Source organism: Neoarthrinium moseri (genome assembly GCF_022829205.1).
Source record: "Neoarthrinium moseri strain CBS 164.80 chromosome Unknown scaffold115_Wmoseri_CBS_16480, whole genome shotgun sequence".
NCBI classification, from domain to species: domain Eukaryota; kingdom Fungi; phylum Ascomycota; class Sordariomycetes; order Amphisphaeriales; family Apiosporaceae; genus Neoarthrinium; species Neoarthrinium moseri.
The window spans coordinates 1-10884 of record NW_026055229.1 but is presented as its reverse complement, the minus strand read 5'-3'; the positions used below and the strand labels follow the sequence as shown (position 1 = coordinate 10884).

Below are 10884 nucleotides of genomic sequence, written 5' to 3'. Positions count from 1 at the left end.
CCTAAGTACTTGAACAAAGGCGGTTGGGACGTACTGCGGTGGACTTCCCAAAACTCGTCTCGAGTACCATTTGTATGGTAGAGGGCATACTCAGGGAAGCGTTCTGAGAATAATGTCTTCCTCATAGCATTCTTGCCAGTCGTCAGTGAGGTTGAGAATGTATCTCCAGAAAAATCATGGGAGCATACCAGGCAGTGAAGCTGGTGGAACACTTCAAGGTTATAAATCCCACTATCGCCATCAGGACCTGGGACTGCCACTGTTTGATTCGGCATTTTCTTTGTTTCCTCTGGTGTGAATAATAGATAGCCAGTACCTGCACTTTATTAGGGACATCAAAAGTTGACGGGTATTAGGCATTACCCGAGTAAAGCTCATCCCAGAGTCGATCTTTCTCATCCGTTGGCTTTCCAAAGTATGGAGACCATTCTCCTGGCAAATCGTTGAAAACTACTTCTTCGTACTCGACAGCGGCAATTGCTGGGGCTTACAAATCGTTAGTGGAGTTCCTGGTCAATTGTTGGCTGACAATGAATGGAATAACAATGCTCACAATACGTCTGTAGACTCGGATCGCGACAGTGGTCTTTGCTTATAAACAATACCACGATACAAATCATGGACATCACGTTCGTCAGATACAATAAACCAATGTGACACCCTCGGGATTGGCTATGGCTAAGAGATCGACATCTCTGCACACTAGTCCATATCATGTTTTCAGACGAAGAATATCCAAGAAGAGTGTTCTTTTCTTCGTCCATGTCGACCATATCTAAAGCTGTCATGAAGAATAAAGAGGCAGTGGTAATAGAGGTTGATTTGAATTCAAACGTAAAACGGTAGAAAGATTGCAAACAGGATCAGACTGAGGTCTCATGCGCTGTTCACATCATTATTCTTGATATGGTGGGCGTGCTGTTCTGTCACCGTTAGGGAGTAGGTTAAGTTACGCCGACAATTCAATTTTCATTACATGATATAATGTATGTGTTCTGTTGGATTGAATGCGGATCCATCATAGTCAGTTGCCAGATCGTTTCCATGGCCTAACTCAATCTGCCACGGCTCCGAAGCCATTTTCTTGGCCGCGAGCACGTCCCCTGGTTGGATGCCATGGTAGGGTTGACATTTGGTGACCAGGCATATATGACTCAATGGCATGCGCCAAAAGGATTCCGTGAGGGGACTGACACCCTGCATGGTGGTGGCGTTGGATTTTTGTAAGCATCTCGAACGACTGGTAACGACAAAACGCAATCATGGGTCGATGATATGGCAAAGGACAACGCATGCATCTTTCTCCCGGAGGAACATCCAAACAAGAAGGCTCCGGTGTTGGCCCATACTGGGAGACGCATCCGGCCATTAGAGTTTTAGTCGGCATGCAACCGATAGCGGCCCTGACTAAGTACCCCATATCCCATGTGCCAGGAGTCTGAAAGCGATTGGACCAGTCGGGCCGTCCATATCTTGGCAACCTGCGGCTCACGATCCCGTACAACTTCAATCAGCCCGTGGTGCCTAAAACGCAATGCCAGAAGCCGAGCATTTCGATCATGGCCAGGCCCTTGTCTTTACGAGACATCATATAACTGAACGCATGTCTTTGCGACCCAAGTTTCTTTTCAGGGTCTTCGTCATTCCCACGTCTGAAAGATAGATCGCCCAGATTTCACTTGCAACTTCAAATAATCCCACTGCTCTCCCACGTCAGTCATCTGCAAGCCACAGCTTCCCAGTCTGTCAACATGGTCGGAAAATTCCCTTGGTCAGCAGCTTCTTGCTCATTCTCGTGGTCGAAACCTGCCTATTACCCTATAGGATCTAATTATGCCGATGATCAACTCACCCAGACCAGCAAAGAGTCAGACATATCACCATTGGTGAAACAGAAACGACTGAGGATCTGGGTCATCGTCTGTCTCATGCTGACGATTGTTATTCCGGCCGTTGTGTTGGGGTCCAAACTTCCACTGGATACCAGAACAGGGAGGAAGGAGCCATTTGTTCCTAGTTGTGAGCACCATTTCAATACCGACTTGACTTAATGTTCCGAATAACATCCCCACTAAAGTATATGTAGTCGAGACCCATAGCGTCACATTTGACCTTCAGGAGTTGTTCGCAGCACCCCCCTCGAAAGATAGCAATGCGGCCTGGGACAACTTGATCCCCGGTGAGCGATTACTGTTTCGTTCTTCTTTTCCCTCAAGTTGTGTCGCTGAACTATCAGCAGACGGTCATGGCTATGTCCTCGTTCCCGAAGCTGCCGAACGATATGGTCTTGCACCTGGGATTCAAACTGACGAGGGAATAGATCGCTATTCAGTGACTGTGTACCATCAACTTCACTGCTTGGTAAGCCTATTCCAAGGCTTTCTTGATGCAGCTGTGTACTGTGACTAAGTCTGGATAATCACAGGGCATGATCCGTATCCTTTTCTATCAGATGGTAGCGATTGCCAACCATACTACCCCTCGCCATTTTTACCACGGTACTGACAAGGATAATCATGATCCGACGCCCTTTCCTGATCATGTGAATCACTGTTTCGACTATATCAGGCAATCTCTAATGTGCTCTGGAGATATGACACTCGAACACTCGAGGGAGCCACCACTCGGGGAGAAACGTACTGACACGGATGGATGGGGTGTCGAGCATCAGTGTAAAGATTGGGATGCTTTGGTAGGATGGACTTTGGAGCACAAAGCGAAACATAATTTGACAGGCATTCTTGGATAGGTGTTGGAAATAGGTGCCGGAAGCAGCTGTAAGAATGACTATGACGGGGCTGCGCTCTCAGAATGCGATTGGCTAGAGCCGATTGACAGACAAACCGTATACCCGAACGTAATTAAACACTTGTTTTACTCGTAATTGTTTTGCATGTTTCTCTCTGTGCTGGAATCAAGTTGGCAAGGTTATCCCGTAGAACCGCAAACCTCATCTTGTAGGAGTATACCCTAGAGGACCCCCGACGCAAGAGCCTGGACCATGCGCAATCACTGAATTCTTGATGTAGCCTTACGCTTGATACCAGCATATACCGTCAGACATCACCCCGCTTGGGGAGTTCAGCTAGTGCGACTCTGGAAAGGTACACGCATGCTGCGCACCGTCCTGCTGTGCCGCTCGATCTTCAAGGATGTTTGCATTGGCGACGGCCAGATCTATTGGACGCAATGCTATCACAGGCAGGTGCTTAGTACAGATAGTGATAATGTGAAGGCCGAGAATTCTAGGCTCACTTCGACGTCGCATTACATATGCAGTTTTATCGTACGATATGTATGGGTCCCGTTGGCTGAACTTTCTTGGCGAGTATGAAAGAGGAATAGAGTTGTCTGGGCGCCAAATCACTTCTTGGCTTAACAATATAATCTGTGGGAAGGGGGTACAATGTGGTCGGTGGTAACTACCTGCGATGCAACTCGCTCTTTGCGAAATACTCGGGGCATCAAAGAGCTGGGTCGACCCACCAGTTATACAACAAGTCTGAGTCACAATACTGATACCATGAACATCATGAAGCACTGTTTCGAAGTGGAGGACACGACCAACGATGCGAGTACTGTCGAAGCAGAATTGTTTTTGCCTCAGTCTGACACTCGGAAACCAAAAGTTTCATTACAACATCATGGACTCATCGCATTTTTATAGGACTAAACGCTGGTGCCATTCTCTTGATTTACTTACTACTAAGATCAAAAATCTCCGGACCGCCTTTCCCCAGTCCGTTTCCCTCCGGTTCGTATTGCCCTCATCCGGGAAGCTTCAGGCCTTGACTAGCTGATCTTCGTAGTGGACTATGAAATTCGGTCGTTTTCCGAAGAGTATAGCAGAGACGGCTCAGTACCAGAAGTATGGGACACGAAAGCAGACTATCCGCCAGGTGAAGGTTACACGTTTATTGAGAATGCGGGAGCATATGCACTTCCTCCTGGTGTTGTGGTCAATGGAAAGGCCAATCTGTACGGCACCGCTTGGACTCACCAATACCACTGCCTGGTTTGTGAAGGAGCAGATATCCCCTGGATCACGTAATTCTAGAGCTAATATAGTTGTTGCAAAGGAATATATTCACGCGATGTACGAAGCTACTGTCCACAACACCACACTCGAAATACGCAGCCCGCATGGCGACGAAGACGAAACAGAGGCAGATCGGGGAATTCATCACATAAGACACTGCTTTGACTACCTGCGACAGCATATTATTTGCACGATGGACATGAGGCTGGAGTATCCAACCACAAACCCGAGAGGAATCAATGGATACGCTATTCCTAGGAAGTGCGTGAAGAGGGTGAGGAAATGTTTCTAATACTCACGAATCACGCGACCGTAGCGCCGCTACAGTGGTGAAGCTGATTGGGTTTATAGGAGCCTTTGGACAAGTACATGGGGCAAAATCTTCCCCGTGAGGTCAAGAGCCCCTGACCTTTGATTTTGCCGCGGATAGCTTAGCTAGGTCGTGAGCAGCCTGCCCAAGTGTGGGGATGTGAGTTTCACACCTGATGTCAATAGCGAAGAATCGAGCGCAGTCACCATCATCTCGGGGAGGCAACAGGCACTGTCGTTAGAGCCAAAAAAAAAAAAAAAAAAAAAAAAAAAAGAAGGGTACCAAATAAAGATCCATGATGTACCTCAGAGCTGAAGTACTTAAGTTTTCGGGTTTTGGTAATTTCATTACCCAGGAGGACGTAGTCACGTGATAGCCCTTAATCTATGGATTCTCGCGGGCGCTACCGTTGGCGATCGCGACTCCATCGCTCCCCGTAGAATTGAGTGTACATTGAATCTGCAGCTGAATTGATTCGGCTCTGAGGCCTCTGGTCCTCAATTGATCGGACCCTGGCAAAGAGCACCCATTGATCCGATTTCAGGGCGCGTAATCTCGGAACGATCTCTTCCAAGTCTTGGCGGCTTGCCTTGGGGTATCAATGACAGCTGAGATCTTGGCAGACCACAACGACCTGCCATACCTGCAGCCAGGTGCCAGGAACTGCACCAATCATGTAACATGCCCAGTCGATAAGAACAAGGTTCATATTGCTTGTTAGATCACCTCATCCGGGGCTGCACCCCTTACCCGACCCATGCGTCCTCTCTCTAACTTCACGCGTCGCAGCAGATACGTTGCCGTTGGGGGAGCTTTTAGACCACAGTTTCACTCTCATGTGATGCTCAAAATCCCATACTTCTTAGAGCCTGTACTCAATTTGCCAGCTTTACGTGATTGCCCCCTGTGAGAGGTTCTGTTCAGAATGAACGCGAGCGACGACACCTTTGGGCCTCGCCTCGAGGGCGAATTCGACTTCACTTTGCTGTTTGAACAAAGCATATTGTCCATCCTCCCCTCCGTGTTGCTAATTTGTGTCGCTGCGGTGCGCATTGGATGGTTATGTCGCAGACAAGTTCAAGTTCCGACTGGAACGCTTCTGGGAGCAAAGTTGGTATGTTCAGACTCGGCTCGAGTGCACGCCCTGGTCACATCAATACTGACGGGGCTCTCCAGGGCATCGCAGGTCTTCTGATGTGCTTGCAGCTTGCTGCCCTAGTCCTATGGTCTCTATCAAGCAGCCTACCAACACGTACATCCATTCCCGCCGCCACGTTGTGCTTGATCGCATCCGGCGTCATTAGCGCCCTAATCTATGTCGAGCACAGACGCTCAGTTGGTCCCTCGAAGATTCTCTCGGGTTATTTGTTTCTAACAACCCTACTCGATATCGCTCAGGCCCGGACCCTGTTCCGACGAGCCGAAGTCCAGCCTCTAGCTGGGGTCTTCGCGGCCAGCCTATTGTGCAGACTCGTCTTACTGTTCTTGGAAGAGATTCCTAAGAGATCATTGTTACCGCCCATACTCAAAAACATTACGTCTCTCGAGAAAGCAAGTGGTCCACTAAACCGAACCGTATTTTGGTGGCTGAACGGTCTTTTCCGCCAGGGGTTCGGAGGATTGCTGTCTCTGGGAAACCTGTCCATCATCCACGCCAAGTTCGCATCACGGCCGCTTCAAGAAAGTCTGAATCGGGCATGGCAAGAATGTAAAGCTCTCAATCTTAGTTGATTATGTGTACGTTGCTAATATATCGATGCTACAGGCAGCAAGCGACAAAAGCATTGTCTTACCATTGCCACTTTCTACACTTTCAGGTCGACGTGTGCATTGGTTGTGCTGCCTCGATTATGTCTTTCGGGGTTACGGTTTGCCCAGCCATTTCTTATTAAGAGAGTTGTTGAATTTGTCAGCGAATCATCTACAGATGAGACGAGGGGGGTAGCTGGAGGGCTGATTGGCGCTACAGCGCTGGTATACGTTGGAATGGCCGTAAGATACTCATTTACTGGGCTGTTCATACAAACTACTCACGCAATACTAGGTCATGCGTGCTTACTATCAGCATCTCAACTTCCAGCTCACGACAATGATTCGTGGCGGCCTTGTTGCCTTGATATTTGAGAAGACTTTGAGAGTCGATGCAGCGAAAGCGCGGGAAGGCGACGCCATTAGCCTTATGAGTGCTGATATTGAAGGAATTGAACCTGGAATTGGAATCGTTCATGAAGTCTGGGCGGCCATGGTTGAGCTTGGAATTGCCCTTTACTTGCTTGAGATACAGGTCGGAGCTGCATGCTTCTTCGTGGTCATTCCCGCTACTAGTAAGTACTATACTCAGAATATTATGAGCCATATGGGACTGACACATCGAAGCCGCTTGGTTGATAACGTCCAGACTGATGAAAGCAATGCGCCCCGCGAGAATGATTTGGGGCAAAGCAATTAAGGAACGGGTTTCTGCTTCATCGGCGATGCTCGCACAGATCAAGTCGCTAAAGATGATGGGTTTAACCCATTATATCTCAAGGTCCATCCAAAATCTCCGCGTTCATGAATTAGATGTGTCGAGGAAGTTTCGGCTGGCACTTATACGCATTCTTACAACAGGTGAGGGAGTATCCAATGTCGGATCATGACTTGAACAAAAGCATGCACCAGAATATAAAGAAGCTAATTTTTCACTAGGACGACTCGCGGATCAGATGACACCCGTTATTGTGATCGCAGGCGCAGTTTTCTGGACGAAACGCACCGAGGAAGAGGAGTTCACCGTAGCCGAAGTTTTTGCTGCCCTAGCCATCATCTCATTGGTTTCTTCGCCCATCTCACAGCTCATCTCTTGTCTTCCCAATATAATGGCCTCCGTTGGCTGCTTCGATCGCATCCAAGAATACCGTAAGCATAATTGCGAGACATCTTCCTCCCCCTTGCCTTAACTTTATGGTTTAAGAGACAAGTGTCACAGGAGTTCGACATAGAAACAAGTGTTTCATGAGCTGAAGATTCCTACAATTGGTCCCAGAAAGAAAATAACTGACTCCCGATGGTGCAGTATTGGAAGAGGACGTTGATGATTCTGGCTCTCATCTATCATCTTTGCAGTACAGCACGGGCCCCGGAAACGCGACCTGTCTCCCGTTGGATACCCCTGTTGAACTGATCGGGCTGAAGCCGCAGGAGTTTCTTGGGACATCGAATCCAATTGCGGTTATTGTCAAAGATGGAACATTCACGCCTTCCGATGCAGACTCACCCATTCTGCACAAGCTTGACCTATCTATTCATCGGTCGTCTTGTACGATGATCATTGGTGCAGTTGGCTCGGGCAAAACAACCTTACTCAAAGTCATACTTGGAGAAAAGACTTTGTCGGAAGGCTGTATTCGGATCGATCGCAATCAACTTGCGTATTGTGACCAAACCCCGTGGCTTCGGAACGTATCGGTGCGGAAAAACATTATTGGCCCCTACGCTGATGACGATTCGTGGCTTGCCACCGTCGTCCGAGCTTGTGCGCTTGAGAAGGATCTTGCTCTGCTCCCCAATGGTGATCAAACCCTAGTCGGAAGCGGGGGAGTTGCCTTGAGTGGCGGTCAAAAGCATCGCGTAGTGAGTGCTTACACTAATCTCAAGATAAATATAGCAGATACTTACCTCAAGCAGGCTTTAGCACGGGCCGTATATTCACGCAAACCTATTCTCGTCCTGGACGATATGTTAAGCGCCTTAGATAACGCGACCGCCGCATTAATTCTAAAGAGACTTCTAGGAAAGGATGGGCTTCTGTGCTCAATGGGGGTTACAGTCATCCTCGCAACACACTCAGGTAAGTTGATAACGCCAATGGTGTTGCAGGGAATGTGACGTATTAACTTGTCTTGAAACAGTCCACCACCTGCCTGTCTCTGACTTGATCATCGTTTTAGCCAAACCTGGCCACATCGCTCAAAAAGGCAGTTTCGCCGAATTGCAAAGTCAGAATGGCTATGTTCGAGATCTAGCTCTAGATCAGAGCTCTCAAGCCAGATGTGAAGATGATGAAAGCATCGAGAACGAAGCGAAATCTGTACCACAGGCCGAGCCTGCAAGAGAAGATCCTGAATTGTTGGATCTCAAACGGCAGACAGGAGACGTGAGTCTGTATGCGTTCTATCTTAAGTCCGTCAGCGCTACCATTGCACTTTGCTGGCTAGGTCTAGCCGTTCTCTACACGGGCCTCTCCAAGGTACCTGGTAAGTGTCTATGAAACCCCATGTACGACTATGTTCTCTAAAACTTTCTAAACCCCCAACCAAACTTTTAGACGTATGGGTTCGAATATGGGCTGAACAGGGGATGAACCACAATTCCGGCTACTACTTCGGATCCTACTTTGCTTTGGCCTTTTCGTGTGTATTGGCATCGGCCCTGAGCGTTAGGTGAGATCTTGTTACCCTATATCCCAAGCAAGTGCCCAGAGCTGATGTGTTGAGAAGTTTCTTTATGCTAGTCATTGTACCAAAGTCGTCTCAGCACCTTCATTGGTTGTTCCTCAACTCGGTGATGAAGTAAGTAGCCTCACTGCGATTCCAAGCCCCGTTGACTCATAAGTATTCTTAGGGCACCACTGTGGTTCTTCACCACTACGGATAGCGGCGTGACCCTAAACAGGTTCGCTCAAGACATGACGCTCCTTGACAATCGACTGCCCGTAGCCGCATACCACACTCTATACGGTCTGTTATCCTGCCTCCAGCGAAATATCCGATTGAAAGAGCTGACATGCTATCCATCAAGACATCCTGTTTGTCCTACTCAGTACTGCCTTGATTGCTGCTGGTGCACAGTACGTGGCAGCAGTAATACCTATCAGCGTCATTGTCCTATACTTCCTCGCAAGGTACTACCTGCGCACATCCCGACAGATACGATATCTTGATCTTGAAGCCAAAACACCTTTGTTTACCCTGTTCGCCGAAGCGATCGATGGCCTGACTACTATCAGGGCTTTCGGCTGGAAGCAGCCATTCCTCGAGGAGAACTTGAGACTTCTCGACGAATCGCAGAAACCTTATTACCTCTTGTTCTGCATCCAGCGTTGGCTCGCCGTCGTCCTCGATCTGTTCGTGGCTGCTATTGCGATCGTCCTGGTTGCCTTCGCCGTGGAATTCCGCAACACAACAACACGAGGTGCCATTGGCGTTGCCATGATCAATATCCTCGGGCTCAATACAGAGCTGTCCGAGCTCGTTAATAATTGGGCTGATCTGGAAACCTCCCTGGGTGCTATTGCTAGATTGCGTTCCTTCTTGCAACATACGCCAAAAGAGGACAAGCCTGGCAGAGACGGGCGCGTGGACGCGGCCTGGCCTTCCCGAGGGCTCATAGAGCTGAAGGGTGTCTCGGCAGCTTATAGGTTTGTGACTATATGAAGTCCTCCAAGATGAATACTGCGACTAATTCATCCCAATAGGGCTAATGACAACCTTGTGCTTCATAATTTGTCCCTCACTGTGCTACCTGGACAGAAGATTGGAATCTGCGGTCGTACCGGAAGGTAAGCATCCACAGTACTGGACGAGGGTAAGCATAATACATGCAGGGCACATCCGAACTAATCAGCATTGCAGTGGGAAGAGTTCCTTCATATTAATGCTCCTCTCTCTCCTCGAGCTAGAATCAGGCTCCGTCCATATTGATGGTCAAGATCTCTCCAAAGTATCCAGGGACTTGCTACGAACCCGCATAGCCACCCTGCCTCAAGATTCCATCAAGTTATCTGGCAGCGTGCGTCAAAATCTCATGGCTGCTGAGGCGAGTCTCTCGTGCCAAACCGCCGGCAGATGCAACGAGAACGCGCGCCTGACACTGGCCCTGACAAAAGTCGGTATGTGGGACTTGATCCAGGAGCGCGGCGGCCTCGATGCAGACTTCAGCGCCATGGACCTGTCGCAAGGCCAACTGCAATTGTTCTGTCTTGCGCGCGCCATACTCCACGGCAACAAGCGTTCTATCGTACTTTTGGATGAATCGACGAGCAACACCGACCGGGAGACGGACCAGCGGATAATGCATGTTATACGCGAGGAGTTCAAGCACTGCACTGTCATTACCGTTGCACATAGGCTAGAGACTATCGTGGATAGTGACCTTGTCGTTGTCATGAACGCAGGCAGGATCCAGGAGGTTGGGGAACCAAAGGTGCTATTAGGCCAAAAGGAGTCTAAGTTTAGGATACTGTGGGATAGTCGAAACGCTTAATAACCGAGTGCCGAATTATTAAAAGGGAAGATAATTAACGTTTAAATTAACCGTTAATATTTAAACCCTTAATTAATTTTTATTTATACTTTAATATATATAAATAAATAAGTTAATATAAATAATTTTAATTATAAAAGCGAGAATAAATATAAAAATAATATTATAATATATAATATTTTTATTTACGAAAATTAAATTAAAAAGGGTTAGGGTTAGGGTTAGGGTTAGGGTTAGGGTTAGGGTTAGGGTTAGGGTTAGGGTTAGGGTTAGGGTTAGGGTTAGGGTTAGA

General features: G+C 48.1%; 2 protein-coding genes across 2 annotated transcripts; both read left to right on the top strand.

Annotated features, from left to right (window-relative positions):
* Positions 1–1751: 1751 nt before the first annotated feature.
* Positions 1752–4051, top strand: JN550_013413 (uncharacterized protein; the record flags this gene model as incomplete). The annotated part of the gene is made up of 8 exons (XM_049311997.1): positions 1752–2019; positions 2087–2179; positions 2240–2361; positions 2426–2692; positions 2750–2777; positions 3030–3278; positions 3668–3754; positions 3810–4051. 8 exons carry the CDS (start codon positions 1752–1754, stop codon positions 4049–4051), a joined length of 1356 nt encoding a protein of 451 aa, XP_049164594.1.
* Positions 4052–5274: 1223 nt separating this feature from the next.
* JN550_013412 (uncharacterized protein) lies at positions 5275–10592 on the top strand (the record flags this gene model as incomplete). The annotated part of the gene is made up of 15 exons (XM_049311996.1): positions 5275–5463; positions 5526–6057; positions 6115–6341; positions 6394–6673; positions 6726–6959; positions 7038–7247; positions 7405–7961; positions 8016–8178; positions 8240–8584; positions 8656–8770; positions 8828–8899; positions 8952–9067; positions 9129–9747; positions 9805–9888; positions 9962–10592. 15 exons carry the CDS (start codon positions 5275–5277, stop codon positions 10590–10592), a joined length of 4374 nt encoding a protein of 1457 aa, XP_049164593.1.
* Between the last annotated feature and the right edge of the window lie 292 nt (positions 10593–10884).